This window comes from Lutra lutra, chromosome 10, assembly GCF_902655055.1.
Source record: "Lutra lutra chromosome 10, mLutLut1.2, whole genome shotgun sequence".
NCBI classification, from domain to species: Eukaryota; Metazoa; Chordata; class Mammalia; order Carnivora; family Mustelidae; genus Lutra; species Lutra lutra.
In genome coordinates, this window is record NC_062287.1 from 76665687 (window position 1) to 76685402 (window position 19716).

The following is a 19716-nucleotide window of genomic DNA, read 5'->3' on the forward strand; positions in this document are numbered from 1 at the left end:
AGTCAGTAATGAATCCTCTTCCTTTCAGTAGGCTCAAAGGCACAGTGAGGAGTGAGGTCCCCTGGAAAAACTAGTATCAGCCAGAATAGGCTCAACGTGCAAACACTATCGCTTTGCAACGTGCAGTCTTGGAGAAGATTTGTAGCAATTCTAACTTATTTTTCTCTCCTTGAGAAGACACACACCAAAGAATAGTACAGAAAACCAATACTAAATACTCAATTGCCATGTGCGCTTATGCTACCAGTCGAGAGGAGTCGTCTTTTGGAATGGAGAATGCAAAACTACTCAGCATTGTGAAACACAGAAAATAAAGGCACTGTAACTGAACAGACAATCAAAGCCTAGTCCTACTTACACTGACAGCTCTCTGGCTACAAATATATTCTATCCTATTACCTGCGCTTGACACAAGTTTATTTCTGAAGTAATTATAGGACCATTGCAAGATAACCTTCTGAAATGAAATTCGATGTTTATATGGGGTTTATTAGAACATAGCACCATAAATCATTTTACATGGGCATTTAATTTGCTTAAGCTGCTGATTAAGCTGACATTGACAGTTCCTTGCCTGTGCTAAATTTCACTAGCAAGTACCTAAGCAAATATTTTATAGAATCAGTGGGTGTGACCTAATGGGAGAAAATAATTCTTATTCAGCTCTGCCATTGATTTGTGGTGTGATCATGCACAGGTGGCTTGAGGACATCAGTCCTTCTTCTAAAAGCATCAGTTTTCCCATCTATAAAATGGAATAATTCTGAAAATGACATCATCAGCTAAGCAAAGTTAAGTAGAGCCTGTGGAAGCATACACGGAAAAGAGTATTAATACGATAACAATATTGATACTGTTCTGAGCTTGTATATGGGAAATTTAAGAAATGAGATGCATCATCACTCTCTCTGGAGAGCTCACACATTATTTATTTTTAAAGATTTTATTTATTTATTTGATAGACAGATCACAAGTAGGCATAGAGACAGGCAAAGAGAGGGGGGAAACAGGCTCCCTGCTGAGCAGAGAGCCTGATGTGGGCCTGGATTCCAGGACCCTGAGACCATGACCTGAGCTGAAGGTGGAGGCCTAACCCACTGAGGCACCCAGGCGCCCGAGTGCACACGTTATTAAAAAGAGGCACGCAGGTAAATTGACAGTTACCGTAGACTGAAACAATGAATCACAGGCAACCTAAAGAGCATACAGGAAGGAAACATTCTCTTATCTGGTAAGGAAGGAGATGGTGAAGAATTTTTCAGGCAGAGGTGATGTTTGAATTAATGTTTGTGGTCCTGGTAAGTAGGGACAGCAAAGCAGAAAAGACACTCCACATTTAGGGACAAATATACAAAAGCATGAAAGAAAGGCTGTGCCATCTGGGAACCTAGAACTAAAATAATTCATGGGTCCAGAGCTCAAGGAAGGGCAGGTGAGGCCGGCAGGAGTGGTCTTGGTGTAAAGGGAACTGAATATTAGCCTGTAGGGGGGAGGGAGCTAGTGAAGGCATTTAGGCAGGAGACAATCCAACAGGCACTTGCGGAACTCCCTTCGGTGGGAATGGATTTACTAAACCAGACTCAGCAAGGCTCGAGGCAGTGAGATTCTTACAGTGGCCCATGGAAAAGGATGAGGTACTGAAATGAATAACAGTAACAATAACATAGACCCTGAGAATCATTTGGGTGATAAATGAATGTTTTTGGTGTCTGACTAGTTACAGAGAATGCCCATCCTATTGACTCTTTTAGGAAAAGCCTGTGGAGCCTTCTATTTGAAGGGGAAAGGTGGTGGGCTCGTTATGCCCTTGCATTTGGAAGCTCAGGGAAGAGGCAAAGGCCAGAATTATAATTTGAGAGATAAAAGTAGATAGTAGAGAAAACCGTGAGGTTCCAGATATAGAGTGGTCAGAGTGAGAAAAGCAGTGGAGAAATGACAGAATCCTTCAGAATCATTTGCAACAACAAAGCTTAAAAGTAGGCAGAAGAAATAGCACCTGTGAAAGACACAGAGAAAGTTTAAGGAGAGAGGTAGGAGGAGGTGCAGGAGAGAGAGTCTTATCCTAGAGAATAAAGCAGTAGGGAAGGATTGGTCAGTACTAATCAGATACCTTACCTGAGTGATCATGAAAGATGCGGATTAAGAACCACCCATTGAATTTGACAATTCAAGAAGTCATCTGATTCCCTTCAAAGTTTAGTCAGTAAACAGGTGGTGGAAGAATTAACTAATTAATAGGAAGGTGGAAGCAAAGACATCATGTGTAAGCTTACCAGAAAGCTCAGTTATAAGGAAAACGTTCGAGAACAAAGAAGCCTGGTATGGAGAGAGCAGAGTTTTGCTTTGTACAAGAGTGAGAGAGGCTTGGATATGTTTATCCCCTGAAGGCTAAGGGTACAGTAAGTTGGAGAGAGAGAAGAGAGATGTGATGTTTGATTCAGGATCTTCTGCATGGTGGTAATGGGAATTAAGACATATGGGGAGGAGTTGACTTTGGACAGGAGGACTTCTTTCTGTGATGAGGAAAGTGGAGAAAAGGATAAATATAGATTGGAGTAAATTAGCCAGTGGAGGTGCTGAGAGAGGAAGCCATGCCTGATGATGGTGAAGCCATCAGTAGAATGAGAAGGACAGAGATGAGTAGTGTGTTTGAGAATAATAGGGAGGAACAAGAAATTGAGCTAACCAAACCAAAAGGATCAATTAATTGCAACTGGCCTAACATCACTAATCCCTGAGATGAAAAGAGTTCTTCCAGCAGGAGTTCAACTTCTCTACTGTTTAGAAGATTTTACATTTAATTCAAGGCTGGGGTTTTGTAGAGTAAGCACTGTGGGGGGTGGGAGGGAAGAGTTGAGAGTAGTGTGGTTTATAGCAGGTTAATTTGTTATTAGGTTAAAATAGTAGGGGTTTAGTTTGTGGAGATGGGGATGGGTGTTATTATTATTTTTTTCTTGAGACTTAGCACATACTAAGATAAGGCATGGAATTTAAATCTCTGCCATCAAGGGTGTAAGTGCTTATGGCCATGAAATCTTAATCCCATGCTTGAAACCGTTGTTCAGTTTGACCACTGACCTTCTTAGAGAATTATAGGTTACTGCTTAACTATTGAAAGGATATGGAAGATAAGGTGGGCAGAAATTTAATTCCTATGTTCCTCACATTCTGCAGAACAGTTTCATGTTGGATCCACTTTGCACATGTGGATTCATTAAAGAATCTGCAAGAAGGGTTTGTATCTCAATGATCATATATGCCAGGCAGAAAAACATTTCTTTTCACTGTTTTCCAGAGTTAGCTAATTATCTAAAAATTGTATGGACTGGTGGTTCCTTCTGGTTGAAATAGTCTGCTCATAGTCAGGTGAATTTGTGCGTTTTGCCAGGCATTCATCGCTAGGAAGCTTAACGACAACTCTTAAATGTAATTTGCAGGGCTAGGAAGTGCCAGAACATCAACAATAGGCAAAACTGTTTTCTAGAACAATGGGAGAAAGGGTCAGAATACTGTTTGGATGCCGGCCTTTGCAATTTTTGTCCCAGTAACTCCAAGTTTTGGAAGCAAGCAGTAGAGACACACACAGAAGCTTGTGGGAATGGAAATGGGTCAGTCCAATTATAAAAAGCCTTGATGGATTTTGCTTTACAAAGAAGAACTGTTGTGGGGCAAGTATTAGACTGGAGTCAGGAAATCTGGCACTAGTCTCAGCAAATCACACCAAAGATCTGGGCCTCAGGATCTTCATCTGGAAAATAAGATCATGGTATTATTGGCAGGACCAGGGGAGGCGAAAGAGATACAGCTGAATCCTGACTCCTTTGTCTGCTTCATATGACAGGGCTTCCTGTTGAGATTTTGTTTAACAAGTAGATCCTGATGTCAAAATAAGTTTAAAAACTTCTATCTAGATGTTTCTGAAGGTCCTTTATTCTAATTCTATTCTAATTATGGTTCTTATTCTCTAAATGAGAATAACCAGTAGAGTAAAATTTCACTTCATCTTTTTCATGAGTCTCCATTTTTATTGATATCCAGCACTTTGTTACTTTGCACAACATCTGAAACTTCTTCACATCAACCGCATGCATCAGGATTTATCTTGAGTCCATGGGTGGATTTCTGGGTGTCTGCAAAGCCCCTAAACACACATGCAGATTTTTGTGGATACAGGGATTCAAAGAGTCCAGAACTTCCATCAGATTCTCAATAGGTAAATGAAAGCAGTAAGCAAAAGTCATCTTCCACTTGATGGGAGGAAAAAAAAAAAACAAAACTCCAGATCTTAAACTGGCACAGCAAGAGAAATTCAAGTAGATTTGATAGCTTCTGTGATGAAAATGATTCCTCAAATTCCCTCACGCATCACTATATGTCCTTCCCAAGATTATATTGCTTTGTGGGCAGGGAACAGAGTCAGCAGGGTCTTTGATGATGGAGGAACATCTCCCCTTAACCTTACATTTTCTGATATTTGAAAGAAGCCAAGATCAAATTCTTTGGCTCTCCGTGCCAAACCTGTGCAGCTCTGACATGGTTTTACTAGATCAAAAGAACCATATATTCTTCACTTTTTTAACCGGCAGCCTTGTTAATCTGGAACTCTAGATGGCCCATGGGCCTGGAAGGTAAGTTATTCTTTTAAGTAATTAGGGAAAAAAAAAAAAAGAAAGAAAGAAAGAAAAGAGTAAAGGGAAACAAATGGCCATTCAACAACGTCTGGCGTTGAAGGGCTCAGTGCCTGGAGAAGACTTCAGTTTTTGCGGGGTACTTTTCCTTTCTATTTCATATTGAATATTTGTGTGACTATTCACATGATAGTCAATGGCAGACATTTCCATGGTCTTTTGGGTCCTGGTTCAGAGGGGAACAACGTGGTGAGAAGAATGTAGCACTTAACTGAGGCAATGGGCAGAAAATGGGGGCAGTGATGAGTCTATAATGGAACATCAGAGAAAACTTTCCAGACACATTCAACCAAACAAGGGGTTATACATAGATCCCTTAGATTCCCATAGCAGGGTGACGCTGGATCCTGGGCATGTGTGCCCATGATCCACTTACATGGGAAAGAGAAAGCCTCTTTCACAAACTGTATGTTAACTCAGATGCTGGGCACCAAGTAGGAAAACAATGGGGCATGAAAAACAAGACAGACAAAAAAACAGTAACAGGAGTAGAAATGAAGGTGGATTTGAGATACTGTAAGAATTCTCAGAATGTAATCCTTTTGCTCTTCTTTCATTTCAGATGCTGCACAACAAACATGTCATGGTCCGTGTGGGAGGAGGATGGGAAACTTTTGCAGGGTATTTGTTGAAACATGACCCCTGCCGGATGCTGCAGATCTCCCGTGTTGATGGCAAAACATCCCCCATCCAGAGCAAATCTCCAACCCTTAAGGACATGAATCCAGATAATTACCTGGTGGTCTCTGCCAATTATAAGGCTAAGAAGGAGATTAAATGAAACTAGTTGGTCGCTATAAGGGGACTCTCATAATGGCCTGTACCCACTTCTCCAGTGTAGTCAGTTTAGTCCACACGCTCTGAAAATTACTTTGAAAAAAGGAGTAACAGACAGAAAAATGCCATTACTATTGAAAAATGTTCAGAGAGTAGCACTATTTATTTTGTTGCTTCTGTAGAAAACCACCAATTAAATTCTAAACTCATTTAAATTAGAAAAAGTGTAGGCAAATTATTATTTTTCAGTATGTGAACACAGTATTTAGTATATGTTAGAAATACAATCCTAGCTAGAGATAAAAAACTGCTCTTAGAAGAAAATATTTAGGATTTCTAGATCAGTCAACAGGAAGTGCCTGCCTTATGTCTACAAAAAGCACCCCAGACACTTTTATAATTGCAGGATTTTTAAGCTAATTTTTAAAAAGGTGACAATTAGTGTGATAATATGTACTAAAAAATCTTCAACCGCACCATAAATAAGTGCAGAGCGTTCACAACAGTAATACTTTACTGGAAAGGCCACTTCAGAAAAGTTTACATTTGCTTGGAAGATTGCCTTAAAGTTTATTCCTTATCTATGACCAAATATCTGGGGTACTTTTGGAAGTTTTCAGTACACCCTTTAGAGAATCGCTTATGAAGTATTTCATACATTCCTAAGTACATGGTGGTGTTGAGACTGACTTAGTGTAATTCACACACATAAGCTGACATACGTTTATATTTTGACAGTAAATTGTACAGTCAAGTGTCCATTGACTTCATGTTATTTTAAAGCATTTTCTTATGAAAATATATCTTTAGTTAATCCTACTTTGCTATGCTGTCTAGTAAAGTAAATACACTGTAGCTGATGTTGTTACAGACTTATGTATACCCTTGTATACCTAGGACAGGGCTGTTTTGTACCCTTAAGCAGCAAACTATTGTCCTCACTGATTCAAGAATTAAAAAGATAAATTAAAAAAATTATCTGTCTCTATATCGATGCTTCATTCTGAAATATGGATTATCTTCAAGTGGCGACTTTCCCTGAGAGTTCTAGGAAGGGTCAAATTAGGGTTAGCTAGTGCTTCTTCACTTTGGGCAGCTGGGTGGTGGCATTGTTTGTTCCCTTCAGCAGATAACCTAGATATTATCATAGGTAATCCCTTAAGTGCTATCCTGAGTATCTTAAGTATAGGCAGAATTAATTTGTCATTTCCTCATTTTTCAACAACAACAAAAAATCCACCTTTCTTGCTCCAGAAAGTCAGGGAGGAAGCGTCTCAGTTTGTCACATGACTGATTTAGTCAAAGTATATACAACCTGTTATTTGTGAAGTTTTTAAACAACAGGCATTGTATAATTTGGTGGTACTGGAAGTGGTGGTAATCGTTCTGGGGGAAAAAAATTAAAGTTTTGTCAGAAATAAAATCACCTTGGAACAGTAATAATTGTAGTATATTTTAAAATACATTGAATGATTTGATTTTTATGTTCCTAAACTAATATGAGCATTGAATTTCTTTGTATCTACAATAATGTTTTCATCAAAACTTTCTCCAGTGCTTACCTTTTTCCATAAATATATCTATGTCTTTTTTTTTTTTTTTTTTTTTTTTTTAGATTTTATTTATTTGACAGAGGTCAAGTAGGCAGAGAGGCCAGGCGGGGGTGGGGTGTGGGGTGTGGAAAGCAGGCTCCCCGCTGAGCAGAGAGCCCAATGTGGGGCTCAATCCCAGGATCCTGGGATCATGACCTGAGCTGAAGGCAGAGGCTTCAATCCACTGAGCCACACAGGCGCCCCTATATCTATATCTTTAAGAATTAAAATTAATTTCATTAATTTAGTTTAAAAATGTATAGGTTAAAAAAATACTTTATTTTGTTTTCTATGCTAATGTACCAAATTACCAGAAACTTAGTGGCTTAAACAACACAAATTTATTGTTATAGTTTCATAGGTCAGAAATTTGAGATGGTGTGACTGGGCTAAAATCAAGGTGTCAGCAGGGGCCTAGGAGAGAATCCGTTTGCTTTTTTCTGCTTTCTAGAGGCTGCCTGATTTCCTTGGCTCATGTCTTTCCTCTGTCTTCAAAGTCAGCAATATAGTATCTCAATGATACTTCTTTATTCACATCTCTTTGGAATCACAAGTTGGAAGGATTTTCTGCTTTTAAGGATCTATGTGATTAGATTTGATCCATCTAGATAATACAATATAATCTCCCCATTTTAAGGGCATTAACTGAATTACATTTGCAAAATACCTTTTGCCATAAATATGCAATGGTGTCAACCATTTAGATTTTTTTTCTAACTTCTCAACTGTGTTTTATAGGTTTTAGTTCAAATCTTTTACTTCTTTTTCCCAAGTATTTTCTTCTATGTGATGATACTATCATTGAAATTATTTCTTAATTTTCAGATTATTTATTACTTGCACATAGAAATAGAAATGACATTTTCATATATTGGTTTAGTATTCTGGAACCTTTCTAAACTCCTTAGTTCTACAAATTTGTGTGTAGATATTTAAGGATTGTCTGCATGAGATGCTTGGTATTTTTTAACCTATTTTAAGTATGTCTGTTACTTATACCCTAGCTATCTGAGAAATGTAGAATGAGAAAGTAACATCTTAGGAAGTAGGTATAGAGTAAGGAGTTAGGATAACTTGATTTCTGACTTATGTGACAAAACTGATTTCAGAAAAATAGCTTAGAAAGAGTCAATCTGTGTGCAAAACTAATTAGGTCCATTTGAGATTATATTCGAAGTACTTGCAAAATGGGCTCAAACCTGTCTGTAACTAAGAGGAGATTAATTTGAAACTTAAGTATGGGCTATAAGAATAGGCAGTGTGATCAAAGATATAATAAAGTATAATATCCAGGTCAAGTAATTTATGAATTTTCAGTTCTCAGGCCATAATAACCATATTTAGAGGCAATATTTGTAAAATGAGACATATCTAGAACAAGGAGAACAGGATAATAAAAAAATTATGTCATATGAGAAATTTAAACTGTTTGAGTTGTTGGAACAGACTTCTCTGAATCAACCCAAAACTTGTTCAAAGTTTGTGAAATATACAAATGCCTTCTAAGTGGCTTTTGAGAAAATCAAAGAAAATGGCTATGGAGCCACATTTGCATCAACTTAAAGCACATGTGATAGTCATGGGGATCTGAGATGCTTGTTTGAAAATGTTAAAAAAAAAACACCGCACACCTTAAATATCAACAGAGAGAGAGATGCCTAGCTACCTACCTCTCTCTTACCGACCTATTTACTCAGATATTACTTGAAACTAAAACTGACAAGTTACTTTTTCTTCTAAGGGCGTAGAATAATTCTTATCAAAGATAAACACATTGAACTGTTGGAGGGGAAAAGGAAAATTCAAAGCTGATGTCAATTCTCCTGGGGTACCGAGGAGGAAAGTTAGAAACTTTGTATTATTTTGCTATCTCTCTATGAAAACAGGAAGCTAACAATATCATCTCTTCCTTTCGAGTATAGAAAAAGAACCATGCCTAGCTATAAATTCAGGGATTTTATGAACATACCAAACAGCCATTAGCTCTGTTGTTCTCATTCATCCCAAAGAGAGGAGTGTCATGGTTTCCCAACCATTCACCTAACTTCTAATTATTTAATATGTAGTGAAGATAAAACTTGTTAAAGAGGGAACCTGGGTGGCTCAGTGGGTTAGAACCTCTGCCTTTGGCTCGGGTCATGATCCCAGGGTCCTAGGATTGAGCCCTGCATTGGGATCTCTGCTCAGCGGGGAGCCTGCTTCCCCCTCTCTCTGCCTGCCTCTCTGCCTAATTGTGATCGATCTCTGTCAAATAAATGAAATCTTTAAAAAGAAAAACAAAAAAAACTTGTTAAAGAGACAGCCAAAGTCAATTTCTATATAGGAAAAATGTATATTTGTGTCCGCATAAGGCAATACAGAATTTACAACAAACCATGTGTGTGAAAACTATTAATTACATTCCAAATACAATCGGTGGAACCATAGTAGCACGTATAGATGTTTTAAAACAACATGCAGCATGTCAACAAAGGGGCTGTGTGATGATATACAGCTTTTTGTTACCACTCATGTTAGCATGATGATTAGAATTAAGAAGCCATAGTTTTAGCATTTTACATCTGAACATGAGAGTTAACATATATGCATTTTACTGTTTCAGTTATATTTTAGTAATTTTTTGAGGGTTTGGGTCACATATTAAGTATTATACTATATTTTCCTATTTAAATGATGATTTATGGGAAATTGGCTCCAAGTTAAGGTTCCCATCAGGAACTGATTCATAACTTGATGAGGGAGATGCTTGAATGTATATGTACAATTATTACTTTTTTTTTTTAGTAGTCACTGATTGGTTTTCTATCAAGCATCTCATCTCCTCTTTTCCCTTCCCCTTCCTAAAACTATTCTTAGCATTTTAGTATCACGCCTTAGCCGATGCATCCCTTGTGGTTTTGGGGAACGAGGATTAAACCCACGGAAGCAGGCCATGCATGACTGGCTAGAGCAGCATATCCCATTGTTCCCAGAAGGCAATACACCAACATACATTCATGGTTCAAAAGTAAATAAGCATGCTATTTAGATATAAACTCTATTAGAAATAGGGCATTATCCCCTGGATATAAACCTTTGTTTACACCAACCCAAGTTGTAATTCTTAAGGTAGTACAGATAAAATTGTTCTTTATATATTAAAGCAGAATGAAGGATTTGCACAGTTCAAGGATAATATGATTTGGTTCTATATCTATTCAGCTATTGAGGATCTTTCTTCCTTTCTGCCTTGGAAAAATTAATCATGTTCATAAAGTCAAGAATTTTATTTCTAAAATAAAGTTTAATGATTTCATTATCCTTTGTGAATAAAAATATCACTAATATTCTAAAGGATGAAGAAAATTGAGCCTGTTTAAATATATGTCTTGACTGGGTATTCACAAACTACTCTATACATAATAGAAAAAGTAATTTTTCCAAACAAGAGTCAAAAGACTTACACCATAGTTCAAACTCTTTAAAATTAACATATACAATATACTGCTATATAATGTAAGCCTTGTGGGAGGGATGAGCACAATAACAGCTCAGTTTCTTTCCGTAGATCAAATGAGCTGGTCTATTTAATTTATAATCCCTATTGGTACTTACTATCTATGAATTCTAATTTAGGGCTCAGATTGTGGCCCTGTCATCCAAAAGAGCAAACAAATTAAAAGAAAGAAATTCTTGTATTTTCGCTTATTATACACAAGAAAGGAAAACTCAAAAAACAGAAATGCTATAAACTCATGTTTCTAATAAACACAAATGTGAAAAGTTTATGACTCTGAATCCCACAGAATTAACCTCATAGTACTTTATGCTTAAAGTAGACCTTTTAAAATACAGTACTGACATGTTTCTATTTCATACATTCATGTTTGTACTGGCAATTTCACATCTGTACAAATCTTATGATCATTCTTTAATAAATACTAATGAATAAAAACACCTGTGAAATTTGGAAAAACATATTACTACTCAGTATAGCCCATCCAGATTCTTAGTTTAACTCACTCAGTTACTACAAAGATCTTTAGAGCTGAATCTGATATTGTGTAACAGTCCATCACCGCCCTCTGATGGCACTACTAATATATAATTTTAAATTCAGCAAGCAAAAAACCACTTTATTGCAATGTAAAACACCATATATTAATTTTATAAGCCACGGAAATAGAAAACAAATTAGGAGAAATTCATAATTTTCTACAAATATTACTTAGTAAGTTATAAAAATTTACAGTGTTCCTTCACATAAGCCCTTCAAATGATTTTTCAAAATTTTCCCTGATGAACAGTTTAAAGGCACGAAGTCCGTATGTTTAAGCAAAAGCCTTCATAAATAATGAAATCAAAAGAGATACAAGGTTAAGCAGAAAACTATAGATTGCAAGGTAATTTTATGAAGGAGAGAAAATACAACAGCAAACTTGAATGTCTGAGATGTAGGCAGACTTTTTACATGCAGTATACATTTATTCACTATTTAGGTCCATGTTTTAACTCCTAAATAAGGGCAAATCGCCTACTGTCTGCAGAAGAGCAAATATAAGAAAATAAGTATTTAATGAAAGGTCTGGCATTTTCTAAATTTGAACATCAAAAGCATTTTCAGTATATCGATATTGAAAAGTACTGACTGCATTTAATGGCACTAAAATTGCAAAGTCTGGATCTTCATTTATTCAAAGAGAAGAAAGTAAGCGGAGGACGTCCACTTGATTGCAGATATTCGTTACTGGCAATAGACTTTTCCACCCATGTTATGCTCATGAAACTGTCCACTAGAAAAGAAAAATACATGGAGAAAAGTAAATTTTATTTAAAGTTATGTTAAAATATCCTTGTGAACAAAAATAGGAATGTGGGCTATACAAATGCAAAATGATTTCTGTGCATAGTAGTGATAAGTATGATTTTCCATTATGGTCAAACATCTGAAATAAGATATATAATTGTTTAAAAACACGAAGAAGTGAAACAAAGTATCTGGGCAGATTCATGGGTAGTTAAATCCCAAATATCTAATAATCAGTTCAGGAAAAATAAAACAAAACACCACAAAATAAAAACAATGAAACCAATACAATAAAAATAGAGGAATTCCTGTTTGAGGCAGGGAACTAAGAACTTGCAGAAATTAAGTAATGGTTTGTCCAAGTTTTTTCCTTGCTTGACTTGAGAAACTTTGTTGTTCTGTTCAAGCAACTCTATAAAATCTGCAGTAGTAAATTCTGGAAAAAGCCACTGGGATGGTACCAGGTATTTACCAGTCTCTTGAGGAGTGATTTTCATGCACATCCAAGGAATTTTACTGGGTGTTACATTTTCTTTTAAAAATCTGTCCTTCAGTTTTGAAAGTTCAGGGTTAATCCAAGTAAAGATGCTTTTGTTTATTTTAGGACTTCTTAGAGACTTGAACACTGTGCCTTTTTTTTTAATTTCTAAAAAAAAGGATTCAGTGTACAATATAGGATCCGGGATTTAAATTTGTTTGTTTGTTTTTGTTTCGTTTTTAGCATGGGACTCTATTTCCCACAATGTATCTCTGAAGACCAGTGTTAAAAACACTAGAGCTGGCATTAGGTTGAGGAGCTTAAAAACGTCTTGGTGACTGAATTCCACTCTCGCACTCTCGGAGATTCTGATTGGTATGAGGTGGGACCCAAGGGTCAATCTTTTTAGAAAGTTCCTCCTGAGTTCCCACCACATGGCTAGGGTTGAAAGCCACTGCATGAGAGTACATGCACTACTCCTGTACTGTTATATCCTGTTATTAGTGTGCACCCGGATGTCAGCACCACACTCACTTCTTAAAATAAGGCTGCGTTGCCACTATGGAAGACAGTATGGGGCAGGACCCTCAAAAATTAAAAATAGAAATACTGTTTGATCGGGTATTTCCACTACTGGGATTTACCCAAAGAAAATGAAAACACTAATTTGAAGAGATCTATGTACCTGTATGTTTATCACAACATTCTTTACAATAACCAAGATATGGAAGCAATCTAAGTGGCCATCGATAGATGAATGGATAAAGAAGGTGTGCTGTGTGTGCCCTTCCCCTCCACACAATAGGGAGTATTACTCAGCCATCAAAAAAAGGATGAGGTCTTGCCATTTGCAACAACATGGATGGAATGAGAGGGTATTAAGCTAAGTGAAATAAGTCAGAGAAAGAAAAATACCATATGATCTCACTTACATGTGGAATCTAAAAAAAAAAATTTAAAAAGCAGAAACAGAGTCATAAATACAGAGAACAAATGGATGGTTGCTGGTGGGAGGATGGGCAAAATGGGTGAAGGGTAGTGGGAGATATAGGTTTCCACTTATGGAATGAATAAGTCATGGGGTATAGAGTAGAGCTTGGAGAATACAGTCAATGGTACTGTAACAGGGTTATGAAAGATGCAGCTACACCTGTGAGCATAGCATAATGGATGGACTTGTGGATCACTATGTTGTATACCTGAAACTAATGTAACATTGTATATCAATACAAAGAAATTAAAAAGATTAAAAAAAAAAATAAAGCTGCCTTTCCAGAAGATACTGAGCATTGCCAATGCCAATTATCCTAGGCAGAGCTAGACAGGAGATGAAGATGTAGTGTTCATGAACACAGGGAAAGGACATGTTTTCTTCAAACTATGGAGTCTGGTTAGGAAGAATCTAGCTACATAATAGGACACTCCAGGCCAGTCTGTAGAACAGGCCTGGCAGCGGTCTTTACAGGCCCCTAGGCCAGGAAGGGTTGAAAATTAAAGTTACACTCTGCCTTATGTTCCCCCTTCTGTTAGTTCTGAGCCTCTAAAAACGGATTTTGAACTTCACTGTATGCTTTTGATGATCTACATAGGTGGTCAAGGAGAAAGGAGCATGTCCCTTAAAGCTAATGTATTTACGGTAGAAGTGCTTAGGAATATTCCAAAGGAAAATGACACAGTGTGCAACAGTTGTGGTTTATCAGAATGAGCGACTGTCCAACTCTGATGGCCTTGAGGGTGATTTTTATTAACAGAACCAGAGAGCTCTCTTGTAAGAACAGTACACAAAGAAAAACAGGTACTTAATTTAAAATTGGGATGATTCTAACTCTGAGTCCTTCTGAAGGGACCAGAAGCAGTACATGGCCCAATTTATTTCTAATGTATAGGTTTCAGGCTATGCTTCAAGTTCAGTTCAGAAAGGTTCTTTCTTTCCCAGAGTTTAAAAGCTGATGTGAAACTGGTTAGGCTAGAATATGTCAAATAAGTACCTTTTTAATTCTGGCTATATGTAAGTATCATTTTCTTATAACCTTGTATGTGATTTTAATTGCTGCTCAGTACCTCAGCATCATTTCCAGTCCTACAATTTTTCATAATTTTTTTTTGTTTGTTTTTGAGAAACTTCCATCAAGTAAACCAAGTAGCAGAGACCTATATCTCAGTGGAATAATTAAACTTCTATACTTCTGATAAATATTTGACTTTGTATCAACCAACTATTTTACTTTACGGTAGATTTATTCTACTCTATTGTAGAAGTATATAAAAAAATATAAGCACAATGGTCACAGTTATTTACCTTACCACTGAAACCAATTAATCTATACATTGTTAAAAATTAATAAAAAATTTGTTTTCTATTAATTTCACTTATTAAAAAATTAGATGAATATACAATGATGAAACACACACAGATAAATCTTATTTCTATGTTATAGCACTGAGCCAGAATCATCTCTGATCAGGAGGCTCCTAAGTGGCCTGCTCCACAGTTAGGAGGATATATACATGTATGTATTTACAGATATAGTTTTAGGAGGAAAAAAAAAAGTAGTATTGTGATAGTGTTGTATGGTGATAGGGTAGCTACACTTGAAGTGAGCATAGCAAAATGCGTCAAGAAGTTGCATCACTATGTGGTACACTGAAACTGAGGCAACATTGTATATTAACTAGATATAAAAAAATAAAATATGGGGCGCCTGGGTGGCTCAGTGTGTTAAAGCCTCTGCCTTCGGCTCAGGTCATGATCCCAGGGTCCTGGGATCGAGCCCTGCATCGGGCTCTTTGCTCAGCAGGGAGCCTGCTTCTTCCTCTCTCTCTCTGCCTGCTTCTCTGCCTACTTGTGATCTGTCAAATAAATTTAAATAAATAAATAAATAAATAAATAAATAAATAAAATTTAAAAATAAAATAAAATTTAAAAAAAGCAAACCATTGAGAAGACAGGAAATCAGCAAAATAAGTGCTAATAAATCATTGACAAGTTAAATATAAACAACTAAAATTTGGGATATTGATTTTCACAAATATACTTAAGAAATTTATTTTCTTTAAAAATGGATCAAAGAGGGGTGCCTGGGTAGCTCAGTGGGTTAAGCCGCTGCCTTCGGCTCAGGTCATGATCTCAGGGTCCTGGGATCGAGTCCCGCATCGGGCTCTCTGCTCAGCGGGGAGCCTGCTTCCTCCTCTCTCCCTGCCTGCCTCTCTGCCTACTTGTGATCTCTGTCTGTCAAATGAATAAATAAAATCTTTAAAAAAAAAAAAATGGATCAAAGAATAAAATCTTAATATCTGAACAAATATTTTCTTGAACTTTAATGTGTAAAATAAAACCTTTATAGATTGGCAGACAATAAAGATCCCCAAGTTCTGGGACCTGTTTAACTTGTCCATCATTATATTTCCAGTGTCAAGAACTGCAACCGCTACATTGGGAGGTATGAGGCACGTGTATTACACTCCCCACCCTCCCGTACACCCTCCTGTCCAATTTACTTAACCATGATAAGGACGGACAATAGAAAACTCAAAAACTTCAAACACTGAGTGAAAAATGTAGGTTATATATAAAAAAGAGAATCCATAGTGTAATCCAATTTAATAAGATTAATGAATAAATGGATATTAGAAATGATGTCTGTCAAAATGACACAGAATTGAGGTGATTTTTATGTTCTTCGTTCTACTCCTCATATTAAGTTTCCGATGTATTAGTATTAATTATATAAATATAAAATACTAAGATGTAGTGTCAAGATAATCTGGAAAAACAATCTATTTTCCTTCTGGGAAAAAGAAGGCAAATCTATTACAATGAACGTTGGAATGTCCAAATAAATTGGCACTTCTCCCAATCTCTACTTTTCATGCTTTTCAATTTATTCAAAACTTCCTGATAATCCATTGCAAGAGGGAATTACTCAATAGACTGTTACTGAAGGTTTTAAAAACTCCAGGTAAATTAAACCTTAATTTTAATTTTAATACTTACCCTAAGTCCACCTTCTGGTGGGGGCCTGGATTCAGCCATTTGTTTTTCTAGTTTTTCCTTTTTCTTTCTCTTTTCTTCCACAGACCGAACATCCAGAATGCCCCGAGATGCAGCCTTTAGAAAATTTATTAAGTGGTACAGAAAAACAACAAAAATCAGTATTCAGTATCCAAAAGGTGTTTGTTGCTTTTTAGGTTTTTCTTTGGAGGTGAGGGGTTTTATCTTTGGTTATAAAGAACAAGACTGTTTCTATAACAGCTTTATATAAAACATATTATCATTTCTTCATTGGGTATTTTTTCCCTAAATTTCACATCTGTCAGTGTTTTATAAGGCATCATCATAAAATCCCAAGGAAGAAAGTTATTAAAGGGGCATCTCACATTACAGAAGACATCTATAATTTTCATGCATTAAATGATATAACTGCATTAATATAACCTATAGAAATATAGAAATCATTTTGAAAAATGATTACATGTAAATTTACAGGTTATCAGACACCATTTTCTTTAGCAATGCTAGTAATAAATAGAATGAAGTACCCAATTATCTACACGAGCAGAATTTTATTTCTACTCTTACCTCTTTCTGTCTTCTCTCTGCAGCCTCTGCAAGCTTTGCTCTTTTCTCTTCCTAAAGAAAACGTGTCAAAAAAATGTTTTAAAATAAAATGAAACATTATCATGGATAATTTATATCTTAGAGATAATATAACCGATTTACAAAAATATTTAGTACTTGTTCAAAATGTCCCACTAAGACTGCCACTGTTTACAATGTTTGTGAAATACTTAACTTCCTGAATTTCGTTCTTCTAATCGATAGGTCTTCAAATAAGCACAAGATAAGACACATATATATAATATGTATTACATATGCATATATACATATTCAGGTTAGCCTATAAAATAATTCATTTGCTTTTTTTTTTTTTTTAAAGGTCTTACAAGCTAGTTAGGGCAATAATACAACAAATGACATTTAGGAAGGCAAAGGAAGGAAATATGTGGTTTGAAGTAGGCTGGTATTTTCAGGAAATGTTCATGAATGAAATGGGCTAAATCTCATTGTGTAGGACATGAAGCCCTGAAGGGAATTTGTAAGAGGTACTGCTCCATGTTGGGAAACAGTGGATACTATTTTTATACCATGTATTGCTACTATTAACAATTATAAGTTATAAATTCTTTAAATACATAAGACAGTAAACAATTCTCTTGGCAGCTGTGTTAATAGCTCCTTTGTTTTTCATACCACAATACATACATTCATTCATCCACTGGACAAATAGTTACTGAGTAGTTATCATGCCTCAGGAACTTTTCTAGGTGCTGAGGTTGCAGCAATGAAAAAACACAGACAAACATTTCCATACACATGGAACTTACATTCCTATGAGGGGGACTCAGGTAAATATAATCAAGTAAATACATGTCTGTTAAATAGTAGTAAGTGCTTCGAGAAAATATAAAGATGAGTACGGTGGATAAGAAATGGAAGGATGAGTGGGTGGTGTAGTAGGGGATCTATTTTAGTTAGGGTGGTCCTTAATAAGCTCCAAAGATAAAGTGACATTCAAGTAGTGAGCCATGTGTTTATCTGTGGCGATGAGGGGCAGGGCTTAACAAATGCTAGTATATTGGTATTTTATTAACAGCCATATAAACAAAGTTAACAACATTTAAAAATAACCGTACAAGAAAGACCAGGTAAATTTTCCCATATTGACTTCCAGGTCATTTTTAGTACCCATAATCAAATGGCTGAAGAGTTAATGTACTTCCCTAAACAACTCAGTTCCTTCAACGAATTTTCAGATAGGAGAACAGAGGAATTCAGCTTTTCTGTTATCAACAACCTGTAAGGATTATTAATGTAAAGATACTATTGTAAATAGAAAGCTACAAAAAGTATAAATGGATTGTACCACCAACCACCTACTTAAGTAGGAATTTCATCTAGACAATGACTAATTTCTAGTGTAAGTGTGCCCCAAATATTACATGAGGCACATCTATTTTTTTTAAAATGTATTCTTTTTTATCTAAAATTTATCTAAAAATTCTAATTTAAGTAACTTAAAAATAGTGGGGACCCTGCATTTTTATTTGCTTAACATGGATTACAAATTGTACCCTCTTTACTATGTAAAATCCGTATTCTTTTAAAAGGAAGAACTTGAAAGAGAGAAATAGTAATGGGAAATCATCGATTACTAGGATATCCAATAAAGCACAGGAGGAGCGTAAGAGACTTTATTGAGCACCTTCTTTATTTTTATTTTTATTTTTTTAAAGATTTTATTTATTTGTCAGAGAGAGAGGGAGAGAGAGCGAGCACAGGCAGACAGAATGGCAGGCAGAGGGAGAAGCAGGCTCCCTGCTGAGCAAGGAGCCCGATGCAGGACTCGATCCCAGGACGCTGGGATCATGACCTGAGCCGAAGGCAGCTGCTTAACCAACTGAGCCACCCAGGCGTCCCTGAGCACCTTCTTTAAACAGTTGGTACAGACACAGGAAAACGCACATCTCCTAGAAGGTTAAACACCTCGGGAGACGAAGTGAGGAACTCTTTTCGCACCCTGACTCCATCCACCGCACCGCCAAGAATGGCCCGTACACCGCACCGTCTGCGTACGCCTGCGTCTTACGAGCTCCCAATTTCGCCTAAGTCTGCGAAAGGTAAACACCGTGGTGCCGCCTGTGGGCAATTTTTTGTAACCGAAGTGGAGAGAGCGACTCGGAGGCGGCGGCGGCGGCCGCGGCGACTCAGGTCCCGCCGCCTGACCCGAAGTCCCTCGGGGCGCGTCCACACACAGGTCTTCGCCACCTGACACCCACCAGCGGCTAGCTCTTCAGCCTGCGCCCCGGCTTCCAACCGCCCCGGTGCCCACAGCGCGGGGCCTCCTGGCGCGCCCCTCCGGAGAACAGGTGCGCACGGCGCGGGTCGGCCACAAGGGAACGGGGGACATGGGACGCGGCCTTACTCACCAGGTCCGGCGAGGGAGGCGCGGTCTCCCCCGGACAGGGAAAGCACAGCCCCATCGGGAGCGCGGCTGGGGGTCCTTTTCTGGGCCCGCCCCAGACCCGGCAGTGCCAACTACGCGGTCAGATTGGCTTCCCAGGTTCGCAGCGCTCGTCCCGCCCCCACCCGGGACCTGCGCGTCGGCTCCGCTCCGCCCCGCCCCTCTGCGGGAACGCCCCGCCTCGCCCCCGGCTTCTCCCCGCTCCACCCCCTTCCGAGGCCCCGCCCCTTCATCTCTCCGCCCCGCCTCTGCCTCGCACCACCTCCCTCAAGAGGAGACTCCCCACCGCGCCCAGCCCTGCCCAGCGCAGCCCTACAGCTCCCTGCCGGTCCCAGGCGGGCAAACAAGGCCTCCCTGTGAGGAAAAGCCTGCT

The 19716-nt window shown here is 37.8% G+C and overlaps 2 protein-coding genes across 3 annotated transcripts in view; one reads left to right on the plus strand and one right to left on the minus strand.

Annotated features, from left to right (window-relative positions):
* The window catches only part of GAS2 (growth arrest specific 2), a 126820-nt gene extending 119792 nt beyond the window's left edge, over positions 1–7028 (plus strand). For both annotated transcript variants that reach the window (XM_047693973.1, XM_047693972.1), the window contains exon 8: positions 5251–7028. In XM_047693973.1, the coding sequence (XP_047549929.1) occupies positions 5251–5469 (219 nt within the window). In that variant the 3' untranslated portion in view covers positions 5470–7028. The remainder of the gene's footprint in view (positions 1–5250) is intronic.
* A 2337-nt stretch (positions 7029–9365) lies between these two features.
* SVIP (small VCP interacting protein) lies at positions 9366–19501 on the minus strand. The gene is made up of 4 exons (XM_047693220.1): positions 19309–19501; positions 16901–16951; positions 16316–16429; positions 9366–11829 (listed from the first exon to the last, which is right to left on the minus strand). The coding sequence occupies exons 1-4, from the start codon at positions 19360–19362 to the stop codon at positions 11815–11817; spliced, it is 234 nt and encodes a 77-aa protein (XP_047549176.1). The 5' UTR covers positions 19363–19501; the 3' UTR covers positions 9366–11814.
* Positions 19502–19716: the final 215 nt, after the last annotated feature.